This window comes from Heliconius melpomene, chromosome 15 (genome assembly GCF_056956725.1).
Source record: "Heliconius melpomene rosina isolate 202511_hmr_F chromosome 15, ASM5695672v1, whole genome shotgun sequence".
In the NCBI taxonomy this organism is placed as follows: Eukaryota; Metazoa; Arthropoda; class Insecta; order Lepidoptera; family Nymphalidae; genus Heliconius; species Heliconius melpomene.
In genome coordinates this window covers 2,221,692-2,241,401 of record NC_140403.1, presented here as the reverse complement: position 1 = coordinate 2,241,401, position 19,710 = coordinate 2,221,692, and the positions used below count along the sequence as shown (strand labels likewise).

Here is a 19,710-nt window from a genome sequence, read left to right as displayed (position 1 = left end):
AACCTATAAATATTGCTCTCAAAATGGAGAGTACTTTTAAAATCACATATTCCTACGCCCATAAAAGCGACGCGGTGTGGGTTCGATTCCTACTCGAGGAAATGAAATATTTAAGAAATGTTTACATTGTTTTATTGGGAACAAAATGTCGTAATACTAGGTTGCCTATGCCTACCATGCTATGTTCGAGATACAGCGTAAAGCTAAAAAAAGAATATAAGCTATATTTAAGTAAGTTATTAATAAATTTTGTTGAAAGTATTTGGGCAGGAGAAATTTAAAATTCAATTCAAATAATTTTTATGGTCCTGTTACTAAATTGCTGTAAAATATTTCACTGCACTATTTATATACGTTTATATTTTCATTTCTTCGCTTTGGTGTCGAGACAAAGAGCGGCGTGCCTCCAGAATTCAGTGGAAAGTGGGGAACGGAGTGTCTACACTAAGTTCACTCTACCTACCCTGATGTGTGCGGGATACAGCGTGAAGCTGAAAAAAAAAATTATCATGACAGATAGAAGCAACATTTTTAATGAAAGCCTTGTTTACCCGTATTGTTTAGCGTTCAAAGTAAATTAATAATTGATAATCGAAATCAACAAATAATGACAAAATGTAGGTAGCATGAAGATGAAGTGAATAACATCCTGTTTATTTACTTAGATCTTTGTTCCGATATAAAATATATTTAAATATTTCATAATTAACAATACACAAAAAACAAAGATTTAGTTAAAGTACAGTCCGAATCTAAACTGAACTTTCAAAGATAAAGTAATAGTATTACTGTACGTACAAAAATAGAAAATATAATTGATCAAGCAGTAAAAAATGAAAAAAACCGTAGTCACAATGCTGTCCTTGATTGTCCTTTAAAGATTTTGACAATTATCAATTACTGCTTTAAGTTATATAGCAATACTTACTTGGTTTGTCATTTTCATAAATGTCAAATTCGTAATAGAAACCTCGAATCCGATAAGTAAACTGTAAAACAAAACAAAGAATATCAAATGAGAAATGGATAGTATATCGAAAGAATTAAATATAAATAATAATAATATATTACCTACTGCTTCACCGACGCTATTTTCGGTTGTAGTTCACAATACTTGGCTAAAGAAGTGGTTAAAAAACGTAGAAGTTGATAATTGTGTAAATAATTTGGATTTTACTTTACAACCAGGTGAAAGTGTTCCTTATCCATGGAAAAAAATATTTATAAAGGTATTTACATATTTTCTAATATCATTGCTTATTTTGAACCAAAACTTATTATATGTTTAACATTATACTTTAAGTATTTTATTTTAGGTGTTAAAGAAAAAAGTGTCCAAAGTATTGCCTCTGCCACGTTATAAATTAAATGAAACTAACGCAGAAACTCCCTTAACTTTTTCACAATTAATTCAATATGTCTCGCAAAGTAATCAAAGGAATTTATGGAAGGAATCTTATAAGAAATATTGTCAAAATAATGAAAGTATCAAGGAAAATACCATAGTGAATTTGTTAGAACATGATCAACTTCTAGCTGAAGTAATTCTAAGATTGTATGGCTGTAATATAATAAGAGTAAGATCAGACTCCTCAGGAAAATTCATTGAAATTAAAGACATTACCAATAAACATATTCTAAAATCTTATGAAACTCATGTCAATTTGTTAGCTGCTTTATTTACATTAGAAACAGAAAATAATTTCTTTATAGTGTACAGAGGACATTATGAGAACCATTTACTTGATTGTCTCAATTTTAGTCCAAACATAATAGATAAAACATATTCTCGAGGATTATTTATTATATATCAGCTTTTGAGTCTATCCAAAGCATTGTGTGATAGAGGTCTCAGCTTGGGGACCTTGCGGTTACAAGATATATATATGTCAGAGGATTTGTGGTTGCAAATAATGCCACCTATAACAAATAATATACACTGCCTTGACCCTTCATTAATATTTGAACAAAATAAGCAAAAGCAAAGTACAAGTCTCAATCAGCAAAGTAACCAAAATAATCAAAATGGAGGTGAAGAGTGGTGTTGGCGTAGTGACGCAGTGCAGTTAGAAAAGCTTTGCATGTTATGGGTCAGAGGGAGGATATCAAATCTAGATTATTTGTTACATTTAAACGTACTTGCTGGTAGATCTGCTAATGATCCTCAGACTCATTTTATGGTTCCATGGGTGACTGATTTTAATTCAAGATGTGGTAAGGCATAAACATAAATTTAGTGTAAGGCATGAATTTGTTGATAAGTTGTTGTTGTTGTTTCCTTTTTTATAGGGAGAATAAGTTACTAAATTCATAGGTCTATTTTACTACAAAAGTAAACTCATGATTTTTTAAAATATTTTTTTATTAAAGAATATTGAAAAGCAAATTATGATAGAATGATTACTTTAAAATTACAAATTATAGATTGAGATCTATATGCATCCTGAATTCGGCGAAAACTTGGAGGATGAAGAGTCTTCACACTGTTTCCTCTGCCTACTGTTTGCTGAATGTGTTATACAATGTGAAGCTGAAAAAAAATGTATTATTCAATAATTAAAACTATGCTTATTTGTTGTCTGTCTATCAGGTCGTAATTGGAGGGACTTAAGTAAATCAAAGTACAGACTGAACAAAGGTGATCGTCAATTGGACATGACCTATGACGTCACTAGTGCTAACGGCCAGATCCCCCATCATGTTACAGACGCCCTATCTGATATCACTTGTTATGTTTATTTGGCTAGAAGGTATGTTTTTATATCTGTGTATTAATATAAAATATAATGCGGGGTTGAGTTCCGCTACTCGGCGCCGCACTAGTCTAGTCCTGGCCAGAAAATGAGAGGCATGAAGAAAAAATGTGCAGCTGTTAGCATTTTCTATAAACTAAATGAAACAATTTTGTTTACAGTATTTACCTTATTAAATTTTTTTATATAGTACAAAAAAATTAGTTGGAAAGCAGTACAATTGTACTGATATTTTAAGTAAATACATAAAAAATCCTTATATTCGTAAATTTGCATTAAAACATTCAATATATTTTATTATAGAACTCCAAAAGACACACTTTGTAAGTATGTACGTAACAAATGGGTGCCCGCGGAGTACCCGGCATCTATACAACGTATGCAAGAATGGACGCCAGATGAGTGCGTACCAGAGTTCTACACTGACCCTACAGTTTTCAAGAGCATACACGAAGATTTACCTGTAAGTTATTACATTTGTAAAATAGCAGTGCTTTTTAAATATTCAAATATTTGTATAGTGTTTGATTTTTTTACCTTCTTTACGGTAGGCCTAGAGACCTTTGAATATAGTGTATTTTGAATTGCTGTTAATTTTTGATAATTGCGTACGATTAGCTGTTATGCATTGTATACAAATTTGATTGACATCGATGTCTATATTATTATATATTGCTCGTAAAAATTAAGTTTATACTTTTCTTAATCTTGATAATTTATTTAACCATTTTTATATCAAATTAAACAAAGAACCTATTTAATGGATGGTTATCAATGAATTCTCCACTTTCATACTCCAAAATACGGGATATATGTAAAGATTAAAAATAATCTTAAAATACTTATAAAACCAATCTATTACATGTAGGTATTTAGCGATTATTACAAAGTACTTCTTGTATCATCTTGTAAATCATGTTTTACAGTAAATTAATGAGATAACGCGATACAAACACTAAGATAAGAAGCAGTGTACACTGTAGACGTTTTTTGTAGGTCATCGCACTTATACCAAAGCGAGGCTCGTTAAAACGACCTTTTCAGTCGACAGAACAAAAGAAATGTAATTAAAATACTTGTCAAGTGAAATATTTCGGTGTTTTTTTGTATTATTTTCTGTTATCATTATTTACTGTATACAAAATAATTTCTTAACATTAATAATAAAAAGAAATACAATCCAATTTCCGTGAAATTGCGTGTAAATTCGGAACTTAACGCTACGCTTTGTCTTGATACAAGAAAATGAAATTACAAAATAATTCATTCTCTCAACAAGGAATCGAACCTACAACCTTTATAACTTCGATAACAATTAAAAGGTAGATAATAGCCTAACAAAATAAATAAACACAATTAATTAGTCACGTATCTCAAGAACGTGAATCCATAGTAATAAGATAGGGAGTATCACATTGCAAGCAGCAGACGCCATGATATGTACACACATTGCTTATTGATACGATAATACGTATGTTTATACTAAATATAGTACGGTTGATGAGTAGTGGCCGCGCTGAAGTTAGCTGTAGAAAATTGCGCTTTAATTTTAGAAATTTTCTTACTTTGTGAACAATGCGCAAAAGCTATAGTTTGTTTGATTGAACGCGGTTATCTCAGGAAGTACTGGTTCGAATTGAAAAAATATTTTTGTGTTGTACACTGCATTTGTTGAGCAAGGCTTATACGCTTTATGAGGTGTGCCTCATAAGGCGTATAGCGTCATGTGAATCGTTTCGATGTAGTACGGTCAACAAGTCGTGGTCCTTCCGAAGTTAGCTGTAGACGGCGCAGATTTAATATTAGATTTTTTCATATTTTTGCGGCCACGACTTGTCGACCGTACTGTAGTTGTAACTTCTAAACCAGTTCCTACCACAATAATTGCCTATCTATACTGATAATAATTATAGTAAAACTGGAGCATATATAAATAACTACCTACACATGCATACGTGTTTAACAAAGACTTGTGATGCAGCTACACTTACATTTCGATCATAAATGGAAAATAATCATAATATAATGATAAGCCGTCGTAGGGCAGCGGCACCACGACTGCCCGGAAACGCGATGGTTGTGGGTTCGATTTCAGTCGCGGGAATGAAATTTTTTCGTTTCCTCGTTCTGGTGTCAAGACAAAGCGTGGCCTTGAGTTTCGATACTCAACACGCAATGTATCGAAACTTGGACGGAAACTGAAGAACGGAATGTTTTACCACGTAGATTCTCGGAGGTCAGTCGTGGCGCAGTGGAAGGTGTGTAAACGCGACTGGTTTTGAATTCGATCCCCACTCCAGAAAATAAAATATTTATTTAAATGTATATTTTCATTTCTTCGCTCTGGTGTCGAGGCAAAGCGCGGCGTTGAGTTCCGCCACTGAACACGCAATGCCTACAGAATTCGGTGGAAAATGTGGAACGGAGAGAGAGAACTTAACACTAGGTTCCCTTCGCTGTAGTACCCGCTGTATCCGCCGCACTGTAACCCTGCTGTGCGCGGGATAAAGTTACGCTGTATTAAGCTGAGTTCATTTTTTGTTTTGATTATTTACATCTTAAAACTGTATATTTTAATAGAATTGATTAAACTATTTTTTTTTTATGACAACGAAAATTACTATCAGGTTTTTAGGTTCATGATTATTTTTTATATTAATTTTTAATATCATATTTTGCAGAATAACACAGTTATATCGTCCCACTTTGCTTTAATACAGATAATATTATGTTTGGCAACGAACAATCAAACGGTTAACTTTGTCTTGCTAAAGATAGATTTCCTCAAGTGGGATTAAAATTCACAACCTCTGTTAAAATTAAACACTTCAACGAAATTGTTTCGTTATATAATAATAAAAAATAAAATCAATAAAAATATTTTTTTAGGATCTGGGTATTCCCTCATGGGCGTCGTGCGTGGAGGATTTCATAACAAAGCATAGGGAGGCGTTAGAAAGTACTCATGTGTCAGATAACCTACACCATTGGATCGACATCACTTTTGGCTACAAGTAAGTTTGTGAAATATCTATGCTTTTCTATCTTTATATTCTATAGTAATATTAGAATAAAAAAGAATTTTAAAAATATTTTTGTATTGTATACATAGTCCATTTTTTGAGGAAAGCAATACGCTATATTAGGTACATCACGTTAAGTTAATATACCCCTATAAGTTAATATAACTTTATATGCGGTCAGAGGCTCTTTCAGTCCCACGTAACCAATACATTTGACCACGACGACGCTGTTGTGTATATTGTACCAAAAACAAATTTATCAAAAAATCTATATAATTCAAACAACAAAACATTTCTAGATTGTCAGGAACACCAGCAATCAAAGCAAAGAACGTGTGCCTGTCTCTGGTAGACGGGCATACGCGTACTAGGCGCGGGGCTGCGGTACAATTGTTGAATGCACCGCACCCGCCACGCCGGGTCAGGGCGCCGCCCCCCGCACCGCCTAGACTTAGGTGGACTGTTGGTAGAGATGCTAGTAAGTATCCTTATTGTTTGTTGTAATTTTTTGTGTATATCATATTTGTGGAATTCCAGTGACCTTAATCAAAAATTTGAATATTTTGGAAAAGTTTTTATTTTGCACTTTTTAGTAAACCCAGGTATTATCTTGTTTAATTTAGTTACCGTCCGACAACAATTTCCTTTAAGATTTTCAATATTTATTTAGTATATAATATTGTATTTTATAATTATTATATTACAGAAAAATCCGTCCGAGATAGCTCCGAAGAAGTGTCAGAAGATGAAGAAGAGTCCAGTAGTCTTCCACAGCACATATCACGTTTAACAGTCCCGTCCCAAAGAACACGTCGACATAAGAGCAGTTCTAGGGCTCGTTCGTTATGTAAAGGGCAAGATGATGATACTTCTATTAGTGAAAGTAGGGCTTCTTCACATTCTAGACATTATAGAGTCCAAAAATCTGAACTTGGCAAAGGAATTATATATCTACCTAAAGAATTTAATCCAGCGGCGTCCATAATTGCTTTAGAAACTTTAGACAATTTTAGAACCAAATGTTTCTTTAGTAAAGCAGAGGATAAGGGAAAGCAAAAAGACAATGTCACGTTGAATCTCTGTGCAGTACAGCAAGATGTAAAGGATAATGGTAATACATCTAAAGACACGTCTGAAGATACAGCTTTTACTAATCACATGTTTTTAGCGTCCTACGATCAGGGTTATTTGAAGAAGTTTAACCAGGATAACTTAGAAAATGTGTTGAAGGAAAGAAAAAATAGAATGTTTAACACTCGCTATACAACTGACGCTGCTGTGTACAAGCAATTTGTGACAGAAAGCAGGAAACAAGACATGTTAGTAATTGGGTGCCTTATTGTTGAAATTTTCCTACACACTTATATGCGTCCCTTAAGGTTAACTAACGACAATTTCGTAGATAGATATAATTGTTGTCGGACAGTCCTCAAGCATAATTTTATTTTGATGCCAAAATGTGTGAGTTATATAGCGTCTTTGCTTTTGAATGTTGATCCGCCAAGTTTGAATGCTAAATCTGAATTAGGAATGATAACAGAAGAGCCTTCAAAGAAGGTGGTGGTGACTGATAAGGGTTTGCCTGCACCCACACCGTCCCAGTTAGTCCAACCTTTACTAATGCAGCATTTGATACCATTTCCACACAGTTTTGGTCTTTTACACAATTTATTGAGTACCTTACACGAATACGAACTGACTAACAACGAATTACATATACTTTACACATATGAATGTGACGGCACTCAGTGTGAAAAATACCAGAATATAGACAAAACTAAATTATATTTTACTCAAAAAATTGCTGAAGGAAAAATACAAGCTTGCATTACACATTTAGGAATCCTTCTAAACCAAGTGACTACAGAAAATCAGTTTAACGTTCTTGATATTTTTCTTCAACATTATATACAGTTGTTGGAAAATAAAGAAACATCAGTACTCGCTGCGTGGCATTTATTTGATACGATAAGTAAGGCATTGGGACCAACGGAAACTATAAATAAACTATTGAGACATATTTTAAATTTATACGAAGATGATGATTATGTTTACGATAAATCAGAGCATAAACCTACTGATATAGATGCAGTAACGAGTGCAGGGCTAGCGAGCAAACAAAAATATGTAAAGCTATATCATCATATATTTCTTTTGCAATTGATGGTCAGACTTGGTCTTCAATGTTTCCTTGATAACTTTACGCAACACTTGGTAGAGGCAGTTGGTGGATACAAGGATGTGACTCCAGAAATTACTTCTCCAGGTCACCTCTGTCACAGTCGTGCCGTATATAATAAGAAACCAAGATATTCTGACGATAATCTGAAAAATGCTCTCACAACTACTTCTGATATATTTTCCCCAGATACATCCTACGGTTCAGAACACGTTGTTACTCCAAATGTAGAGAAAAGTATGTCTGAAGTGAATGATGGCTTAAAGGAAAGAGATCAGGACAGTAGAAGCGAGAACGAGTTATTCCATTTTGAAAATGATAAGGACAGGAATCCTAGTCGCAGCAGCAGGAGCAAATCACCGACAGGATCTTTAGACTCAAATAATAAAGATTCTAATCTCTTACAAACTCCGTCTCCAGGAACTGAATATATATCGCCGGGAAATTCTAGATTTTTTACTAATTTTTCTGCCAGTAACTCTAAAGAAACGAATGTGATAGTGAAAGACGAAAGTGAAAATACATTCCAAGATTCTAATAGGTTGCCAACGTCGCCCACTATCGATATACCTAAACCAATGTTTACAAGCTACTTGCATTTTGCTGAAGAAGAATCGCGTTCAGAAGGAGTAGAGCCTAAAAATGGACCGAATTTACGTGAAATCAAAAGTTTAGAGCTCATAAAAAACGTGGAAAACAAAACATTGTTAATATCACAAATAAAAGAAGAAGATGGCGAAGAGAATCATAATGATAAGAATGAATATAAAATTTCTGATATGAGTTCTGAAAGTCTAATATGGCTCGCTCACAGATTAGGACCTGTGCTAACTTGTAGGTATATAACAAGGAATTTGTTAAAAATGCTAACATTGTGCTACATTGGAAAAGAAAATTTAGCGCCTTGGGAGAATGGCGATAAAGACGAATTTGATGAAATATCAATAGTTAGCAGCAAAGTAGTTGGCGACAAAAATGCTATGAAAGTTATCAAGTGTCTTACTTCGATTGTCGGTTAGTATATTAATAAATATGCTTTAGTAGCGTATATTTTGTTTGAAAGAATGACCCATAATTATATAAAAATAAAATATAGATTGTTTTTGTAGATGTTAAGATGTAAATAAAAAATCTGTGTAAATACCAGACAATTGTTATACTATACCAACTACAACTAACTATAAATTATTGTACCATACCAACCAAATTGGCTCCAATTGTCCCAAATTTGGAGCTGCCATGGTTGTTTGTTAAATTCTACTCAAACAAATATTTTCATTAATAATAAGAGACTTTTCCTGACCTGGTTAGACACAATAATTGACGTACAAAAATATATATATTATATTTCTTTCTCATTTCCGAATTCATAAGAAACTTTGCAGAAATACTACTTTTGACCATAGTATAAATAAATTTCCAGCAATGTACGGCGAACAGCTAATAATATTCCAATACTTGCCCCACATGGGGGAACTTATCGCGTCTTGCAGACGTCGGTTGTCTACGCCGTTGGAGGGGGGAGTGGTCGCTTGTTTACAATTAATTAAGTACCTAATGCCTTTCATGTCGGATGTTAAAGTTATGGAGCAATTGCAGGTGTGTTTGATATGTATTTTTTATTATTCTAGTTAGTAAATTTTAACATATTTTGTAAAGATTTGTTGTTTTTTTTGTAGTTTTTATTAGTACATCATAGACTTATAGCATCGGTGCCTTTTTGATCAAGTTTTGTTTTTGTTTTTGAGAATTTTAGGGAATGTGCTTAATCTCTTCTAACTTAAAATCAAAATAAATCAGCTTCACGCCGTATCCCCTGCACACCAGGGTTGGCAAATGGAACCTAGTTCCAAGACACTCCGTTCCCCATTTTTCGCCGAATTCTGAAGGCCTCGACACCAGAGCGAAGAAATTAAAATATTAATTTAAATAAATATTTCATCTAGTGGGAATCGAACCTACAACCACTTGCGTTTACAGACTTGTGCCCCTGCGCTATAACTGACCTCTTACATACCTTCTAAATATAATGCTAATAGCGTTTGATGCGTCATTAATATTTTTTTTATCATCTATCACTCTATCACTTATCATCAATACAAATTTTAGGACACATTCCTAAAAACAATCCTGCAACCAGCGTTAAGACTGGCCTCCACTACAAGATGTGCGTATCCGAGCGGCGCTACCGCTCGTCGAGCCTTAACGCGCAAGCTATTAGATGCTTTATATGCGGTCGCAGTGCGCATTGGTCCCGAAATGACTAGGAAACATTTGTGTGTACCGGCCTTACAAAGGTGGGGCGTTATGTATATTATGATCGAGAAGTCATGAACGCCCTGAAGTGTTTTGAACTTTTGGACATTGTAAACAAAAATAATCAGAAGAAAATTCCTAATATGAAATCTGCATACCAAATTACAGCTAACTTCAGGGCGGTCATGATTCGTCGACCGTACTGCTCTTTATTGATTGCTAAGGTATAACTTTGTCAAGGCCTTCCGTCGTACCGGGACAGCGTCTTAGGAGAAGGAGATTTTAATACTTGGTACTCTCTGCCCTGCTACAGTAGGCATCCTGCCTAGCATGAAACCGAAAAAAAATCTTTGTGTTTAATAAAACAAAATATGTTTTTTTAAAGTTTATTTTGTAATCATTATTTTTTTATTGTTACGTAAACTCACTTGTATAATTATTTTCAGATTCTTCTTGACATTTGATAAAGCAACTGGCAAAACAGACAATTGGCCGAAACAAGATGAAAATAATTTCGATAAAGTAAGCAAAATTATTCAATATGGTATATTATTATTACATTATTCAAATACTTATTTAAACACACCATATAATTAGTAAATGTAATTTTTCATATTAAAAATTCAACAAAACTATTAAGTTACATATTATTGTAAATTGAAAAACTGAAATTGCTTTCCTACAAAAAAATATAAATAAATTACCTCATTCCAGTCGTCAGAGGCGGATTCTACAGAATCAAAAATAGAAGGATTTCTAGAAATATGCAGAGACGGTAGCACGGCTGAGTGGGCTATAAAAGATGGTAGAGTGTTTAGGGCGGACCTCCCCGAGCTCGCGTGCACGCCGCCTTCGCTGGGCGACCGGCACGATGTTACTACGCTGTCTGTGAGTGTTGTATTTAATAGTTATTGATATTAATCGATTATAATTGTATAGTTATTCGATTCGATTTCCACTCGGGGGAATAAATTATTATTTATTAATATTTTCATTTTTTCGCTCTGGTACAACAGCAAAAGTCCGGCGTTGACTTCCGCCACTTATACGCAATGCCTCGAAAAATTCGACAGAATGTAGAAAATTAAGTATTTAGGGGACCTAATGTTAGGTTGGTCCCCTTTGCCTACCCTTTGCCCTGTTGTTATTGTCTTACTTGAGTTCTTAAATAGGAAAATTCAACGGATTTCTGCCGTCGTCGGGATACAGCGTGAAGCTGAATTAAATATTTATTCTTTACAGGCCCAAGAAGAACTCCTAATGGTTTTCAATGAGGAGCTTTCTTATCAATCATATACTAAATTCACTAAACTGATAGGAACTGATAATTTGGAACGGTGTTTGAAGAATAGCGATACTATTCGCAACCTGTGTTCGAAGTATCGACAAAGTCATATGCTAAGGTTAGTGGTATTTATATGAGACGTGCTTGATTGAATGGTGATTGTGAGTTCATATTTTACATATAAAAAAACATATTATTTGACTTTCTGCTACAATAAAATTTTATCTGTCTTGCATACGGTTTCGATTCCCACTCTTAACACTAGGTTCCCTCTGCCTATCCTGCTGCGTGCGGGATACAGCGTGAAGCTGATTTATTTTATTTTTTCTTTTTTATGTATTCGACAGTTCCCCACTCCACATATCACGTCAAGATAAGAAATTCCAATCGTCATTCAGCGATGAGCCAATAAGCAAAAAGACAATAGATATACCTCAAAGACCAGAACTAAACGATCATATATCTAGTTCAAATAGTTTCGGTTCAAATGTCACTTTAGTGGGAAACAGAATAGATGTTAGCGACTGTGAAAGTGGACCAATCGATGGTTTCGATGTGGTTTCTTATAAAATGGATGCTGTTAAAAGTGATAGGTGAGTTTTATAGTAATAATTTGATTACTCGAGGTTGTCGTGGCGCAAAGATATTGCTTGAATATAAACACAATGCTTGTGGGATTGATTCCCCCTGAGGGATTGGAAATTTCGTTTCACAATGTAAGAAGAGTGAGAGAGATATTGTACATAGGTATATGAAAAATATTATAAAAAACATATTATAGCTAAAAGATGCGGGAGTAATTGTTTATACTCGTAGGTTTTTTCCCAGTTAGGGTAAATAAAGTTATATAACTTTTATCCTTTCATAAAATTCCTTTTTTAATTTTTGTAGTTGTTGAAAATTAAATCGCGTATAGTGGCAGTAGCAGTGGCATAAGCGTGTGATTATAAGCTCGATGGCTGTGGGCTCGATTCCCACTCGGAGAATTAATTATTTAATATTTTCACTGTTTCGCTCTGGTAACTATGCAAAGCACAGAGTTGAGTTCCTTCATTCAACACGGAATATCTCTAATTAAGTGGAGAGATGGAAACGGAGTGTTTTAAAGTTGAATTTCCTCTGCCTACCCACTTATCAGCGGACAAGAGTAAAAAAAAGTCAGTAATATAATGACAATAACGTGTAAATAATGTTCAAAGTAAACATAAACATATATATTCTGTGCTATTAAATATAATGATAATTTTTTATATATATTTCTAAGACATCTTCGTGGCGATTGGCTCATCTACTGGGAGCATGAAATCGGTCGCGCGGACAAGGATACAAGGTTCAATTTGAAGCAAATAAAGCTACAAACGTTTGCCGGTCACTCACACTCAGTCAAATCCATACACTGTCTTGACAACGAGAATAGTTTTATGAGTGGCTCCAAAGATAAAACTGTGAAACTCTGGTCTTTGAGAAATCAGGTATAATATATATTTTTTATATTTTAAAGCGTTATTTCACACTTAGAAAAGAATACTTAATAATAAAACGAAATATTATAATACTGTTTTAAGCAACAAGTCTTTATAGGTATTTTTTGGTTGCGTTATTCAAACTTACTAAGATTAAATCTCTTGCGCAAGTTGTTTATTTAAATTTCAATATATCTATTGAATAAAAAAATGCGTTTACTAATATTGTCATATTTATGTAAATTTTATAAGATTATCAAATACCAAGTGTAATAATTAAGAGTTAAACTATAAATAAATGTAGATGTAAATGTTAGGAAACCTGCTATAGACTGATATAATTTTGTAGAAAATTAGTCAAAATAAAAAAAAATCCTTAACAGGGCGACGGTAATGCAACAACTCAATGCAATTGGACTTACACGGGCCACAAAAAGGGAGTTGTGTCTTTAACATTTCTAGAATCGCTCCGACTTGCTGTCTCTACAGACTCCGTTGTTCATATATGGGACCCCTTTATGGAAAGTGTGGTTTCTCAGGTAAAAATAATTATTCTTATTTTTAGCCAAAAAAATATAAAAAATCATTATATCAATAAAATCATTGCCTATGTGTTATTCTGATAAATAAGCTATATTATTGTAAAGTTTCATCTAAATCTGTTTAATAGTTTTTGTGGGAAAGTGGAAGAAACATCCATCCTGACAAACATTCACATTTATAATATTGGTCCCACTGGTACTAATAGTGGACGAGTCGTGACCGCCCTGAAGTTAGTTGCAGGTTTTTAGGATTTTTTTCTTATATTGAATTTTTCTCCCGAGTGTACAATGCGCAATAGTTCCTAACTAAGCCGTTAGGCTGTAAAATTATTAATAGTACGGTCAACGAATCGTGGCTGCTCTGAAGTTATTCAGAGCGGCCACGATTCGTTGACTATTAATAATTTTACACATATTTTTTGCATAATTTTACGGGTAATTTCTTGAATAGCTAAATCTTTTATTTCTTATGTGTAATTTATAGATTTTTATATATTATGTAAGTGGGTTTGATTTTCACTCGAGGGATAAAAATATAGTATATCCTAGCTCTGATATCGCCAATAGCAATGTCTCGTTTGATTAAAAATAAAATGAACGTTTGTTCAAAAAATTGGGCGGAAAGTGAGGAACGGAGTGTTTTAGCAATAGGTTCTCTGCGCCTACCCCGCTATATTTGAATTTTTAAATTGCTCGTTTCAAACTCCTCTACCTTAATTATTTATTGTTGTTTAAAAAAGAATATTACACGTCTTTATAGTTAGAAAACACAAAATCCCAAGCAGCAGTCAGCATAGTGCGCACTCTGCCGGGCCCCTCCTGTGCCATCCTGGCCGCCACCACCGACGCCACGCTGCGGGTGCTGGACGCCAGGGACACCAGGGACTGCAGGGCTCACGAGTTTAAGGTGAATTTGTGGCTATTTTTTTTTAACTGTCGCGACGTTACGTTCGAGTCACGCTACTTAAAATTTTTTATAAGTTATGTAAAATATTTTTCTATCCTTAATATGGAAAAATGCTAAAAAAAAAAAAAATGTTTTCTGTGTTCCTTAGGTGGTAACAAGCAGCACAGCGTTTATCCGCTGCATGTGTGTGTCTCCGGGGGGGCTGTGGGCATGCGCTGGGCTGTCCAGCGGCGCGCTGGTGCTCCTGGACCTGAGGACCGGTACCCCCCGAGCCGTGTGGAAGGCTCATGATGGAGAGGTTGGGATATATGAATTATACTTATGATACTTATATATAACGGGAAGAGACCCACGCTGTCATTATCATTCATTGTTGTCATAGAGTAGGCGTCGCCTGTGAGTAATGCTGGATAAAGACATGCGTTGTCTACTTGACAACACGTAACTACTTGACAGTGCAAAAGCGACGGTTGTGAGTTCAATGCGCAATTGGAGGAATTTCCATTTCCTCGCTTTGGTAACGAGGCAAAACGACGTTGATTTATTTTCTTGCTTATTGATTTATTTGTTTAATAATTTTTTATATTGTAGCATGCTGTAATCACGTTAAAAGATGATGCGTTAAATCTTCTTAAGCTTTACTATGTTTAACCCTCTCTTTGTTACTGTCTTATAGCATGATTTCAGTTGTAGATCAAATTAATAAATTAATTAAATATAAATATATCATAGGTGCTTCGTCTTGCCGCTGTTGATGACTATCGCCTTCTCAGTTCTGGCTTGGACCAAGTTACGGCGTTGTGGAGGGCTGATGATGGCGAACTTATAGCACATTTGAAGTAAGTATTTTAGATTATATAGCTAGTTTTTATTTAATCTATAAACAATCGATTTTTAAATTATACCAGTCAATGGCATCATGTAGAAGGCACATGTCCAAAAATCATTTTATAAATTTTATAATATATCTTTCTTCAAGATTTTTTATGTCACCACTAATCAAAGTATAAATATCTGTATAATTTTTTTTTCAGCTGTATCTCGCATACAGCACGGTAGGCAGAGGGAACCTAATGTTAAGACACTCCGTTCCCCACTTTCCGACGAATTCTGGAGGCATTGCGTGTTGAGTGGCGGAACTCATTGTCGCGTTTTGCCTCGATACCAGAGCGAAGAAATGGAAATAAAAAATTAAATAAATATTTCTTCGAACCTACAACCGGCACGTTACAGTCACCTCCTTGTACCCCTGGGCCACGACGGCCTCAAAACAAATATAGTAACATAAACTAATTTTCCACCCAAATCAGAGGCAGCACAGAACCAGTACACTGTCTATCCGTCTATTACAACGAGCTTATATCGGGAACTACGAACAATCGCATCGGCGTCCACACTTCCTTAGACCAAGACGCCTCCTTCTCTAGTACTAAATTAAGATCTGATACATTCAAAGGTGTTTTAACTTGTATGTCTGTTTTACCACTAAATAGATTACTTTTGTTGGGCAGCGATAATGGCAACATTAGTTTACTTTGTTGATCTCGAATTTGCTTTTTTTTCTTGTTTTTTGTATTGGTTTTTAATTAGTCGACATCTTTAGTTAACTTTTTTATAATAACATCACTGATGCTTAGTACAGTTTAGTTACAGTAAAACTGACTCAAAGATTTCGGAATTCATTGATACTATAAATAAAGGAAACCTAATAAAGGTAAAACTATTTTAAAAATTATTAAAATAAAATTATTAAAATATTATTCCTCACATAGGACAGAAAATACGTTGCCAGAAAACGTATAATAATCTTAAACGATTTCTAAGAGGCGCGGGTTCGTACCCTCGTTCAATTTTTTTATATATTCTCGGAAAAAGTTTTTTTTTTTAAATATGAATGAACGTCGATTTCTCAAGTTATTTTCGCCTTGCGTCAAATGCAATTATTGTATGTAATCACTTTGACTCAAATTCAATAATGTTAAGACAAATCTATTCATTTATTATTATTTGGTGCAATAGAACAATCTAGAAATTAGCACCTAATCCCTCTTACGGCCACACTCAGATATCTCAATTAGCGATTGCATAGGATTGCGTGGGCTTAGAATGTAAACCTGATAAATCCATTTTTTGTATAGGGTAAAAAAATATTATATGATCCTTATGGCCCTTTTAGCCTTCTAAATATGTACGTCTACTCTTAGTTTTTTAAAAATATTTTCTGTCTCTTGAGAATTTTCTTAATGGGCTGTTCCAGCTGTAGACTCAAAGCCGACTCTTTATTACATCAGCTTAATTACAGTTAAACGTTAGTTGATATCTTTGAGTGGCAACGGGAATTAATATTGTAAATCGCTAGGCTGGTACCTGGATTATTTTTCTGAGAAATATATATCTATACGTTAGTTAAGTTAAAGCATATTATTATTTTTGAAATGTATAAGGTATAAGATATATTTGCACAGGGTTTGGATTTTAGTTATAAGGTGAAGTCATTCCGTACATAAACTGAAAAAGTAAAGTATATAATATACTGTAGAAACTCAATTATCCAAGCCTCTATTATACGGATTCGCGATTATACGGATTATCCATTCTGTATAATTTGCCGATGTAGAAGAGTGACGTCTGATAAACTAATAAAAACCATAATATGGCCAACCATATATACGGTTCAGTCGCGGATTCGATACGAAATCGGGAGAAAACCAAAAGCCACTCGTCACGCAGCTATTCGTTTATCCGTATGCTTATGGACAAAACAAAAATTCGGTTAATCGAGTTTCTATTGTATCTAAAACATAATTCTTTAACAATATTAGCTTGTGAATACAAGGAAAGTACAAATAATTCGTTACCAAAGACATAATTTGCAAGTGTTTTTTCTTTTAAAATTGTGTTTTATTATTTTTGTTTTCATCTAAAGTACGAGTATTTAGTAGTACGCTAGTAAGTAGTAATAAGAAGTAACATTTATAATTATAAAAATAACATTGTATAATATAATAAAAGACATAATAATTAATTAATATAATAAATAGGATGTACTCGTGATTGAGAGGGTGCTAAGTTAAGTCCCTTCCTATTCCTATCCCCTAACAAATATATGACAAAACATTTTTTTAACTTATATATATATATTTATTTGAGTTCCACCACTTAAAAGGCAGTATCTCGAATTCATAAGGGCGTAGAAAACAGTGGATTCTTGGGCCCGTATTTATATATCGCTCTTAAGTCTGAAATCGATCTTGAGATGAGAGAGATATATAACTTATGAATGAAAGCGGCATCTCAAGATCGATCTCAGGCTCGAGTGCGATTTATAAATACAGGCCTTCCTTCTCACTACCCTACTACATAGAAGATAGTATACATAATAATATGGGATTTTTTTTGCAATATATCAAATATAAAATAGTATTATCTTAAGGCTAATCTCAAGACATAACCTAAAAATACTTTTATTTCTTATTATTTCTTAATAATCATGATATATTTTGTTTGTTCAATAAAGAAAAAAATTGAATTGATTAATATTTTAATCGATTTTTTGTTCATTCGTGAACAAATTAATTTATTATTGAAGGAAATGAAATTACTTTTTTGCTAATCTAAATAAAAATAAAATAAATTCCTTTTTAAATTCATATTTATAATCTGTGTTCATGATTATTAATAAGTATTTTTTCGAAAATTACGTTCCTTTAATATTAATTTAGTGCACATTTGACATAATAATGACTGAAAGAATGATTTTTATTTAGTGTTATGTGATATCACAAACAAGGTATTGTTTCACCATTTGTTTAAGATTAATGAAAATGCTTAGTTATAGTGGTTAAGTATCTAATTATATCTCGAGCACATACGGTCGCACTCAGTAATGTTAATTAGCTTTTTATGTCAGTTAAATCTTAATTGACGTCTCTGAGGTATATAGCGAATTAAAAGCAATTTTATACGGTCTATTATCAGCAATGCAACTATGTAAACTGTATTGAATTGAATAGTAAAATTTATTTTGTTCTCCATAAATAGACAGACGAATTATTGTATAAAAGTAGCTTTAATTGCCTCTAAATTATATTTTAGGAAATACTTATTATATAGAAATATATAGGAAGCATTTGCATTAAAAAAATCCAGATATATACATCGAGAAGATAAGTTTGTATAATATTAAAAGTAATAGTAAATGTAAAATAAAAATAAATGATCACAAATGGGTGCCAAGTTATAAATCTTAAAGCTATTTCCCTCAACCCTATATTATAAATGTTGTACATTTGAAAAACATGTAATTACATATTATATATATTATATTATAGAAAAGGTTTAATTAATTACTTACATATATATAAATAAAACGTAAGTCATGTTGTATGTTTTGTAAATTTGCACGTTCCCTATATATTGTATTTAGTTTTAGATGTATTTTTTGTAATAAACTATTTTTAGAACTCAAAACTTCTTTAAATATTTACATTCTCTAAAACATACTAAATAAAACGTAATTCAAATAACTCGTCGTCGCACAACACCTGATCATAAGCGCGGATGTAGATAAGATCTCCATTCGGGCTTATTTCGGGAGAAGAAACGAAGCAGATTAAACAAAAATCTTGATTTTTTTTTAATGTCATGTAGTTTATATAGGAATTTATTTGTCTGAAAAAAAAACTAGTAAAATATTTTTTAATTAAGTTAGTTTATCTCATATTTTGTATGATCTTATTTTTTTGAGACTATATTCTTCATTCGTACCAATTTCGGGGTTGTGGGCCAACGAGGAAGTATAACTTATAAAAGTTGTCTGAAAACTGAAATATCTATAATTTTTTAATTAAGTAAGTTCTCAGTTTGTGCCTAATTTCATAAATACCTTTAGGTTGGGAAGTACTCGTATTTTTACGTTTCTTATAAATGCTTGTATCTTTTGATGCCTTCCTTTAGATGCTTGACTTTTCTGACCATAGAACTAAATATTTAATATCAATTTCAGCTAGATGATGTAATTTGATGATAAATGGTCTTGACAGAAGCACCATAAATTGTTATGTAAAATATTAAATTATTATGAGGTACGGAACCCTAAAAAATATATTTAGAATGCCATTATTGACGTTGCACTATGTAACAAAAAATAACTGTACATATAAATATTTATAAAAATGGCCATAGAGTTAAAATATTATATTAAATCATAAATCAAATGTGAGTCAAAGTTATCGCAATACACTAACAGGATACCTGCCTAATTGCCGTACCTATACATAAATACATGTGCAGACCAATGTTA

At 33.1% G+C, this 19,710-nt stretch overlaps 1 protein-coding gene across 1 annotated transcript; it reads left to right on the top strand.

Annotated features, from left to right (window-relative positions):
* Nucleotides 1-951: 951 nt before the first annotated feature.
* On the top strand, nt 952-18,878 carry Wdr81 (WD repeat domain 81). Its single transcript, XM_085198063.1, has 19 exons — nt 952-1,229; nt 1,317-2,214; nt 2,591-2,750; nt 3,057-3,216; nt 5,643-5,767; nt 6,076-6,254; nt 6,483-8,969; nt 9,379-9,554; nt 10,065-10,252; nt 10,658-10,733; nt 10,926-11,099; nt 11,454-11,614; nt 11,844-12,089; nt 12,761-12,968; nt 13,343-13,498; nt 14,262-14,408; nt 14,557-14,706; nt 15,141-15,247; nt 15,719-18,878. The coding sequence occupies exons 1-19, from the start codon at nt 1,023-1,025 to the stop codon at nt 15,948-15,950; spliced, it is 6,237 nt and encodes a 2,078-aa protein (XP_085054189.1). The 5' UTR covers nt 952-1,022; the 3' UTR covers nt 15,951-18,878.
* Nucleotides 18,879-19,710: the final 832 nt, after the last annotated feature.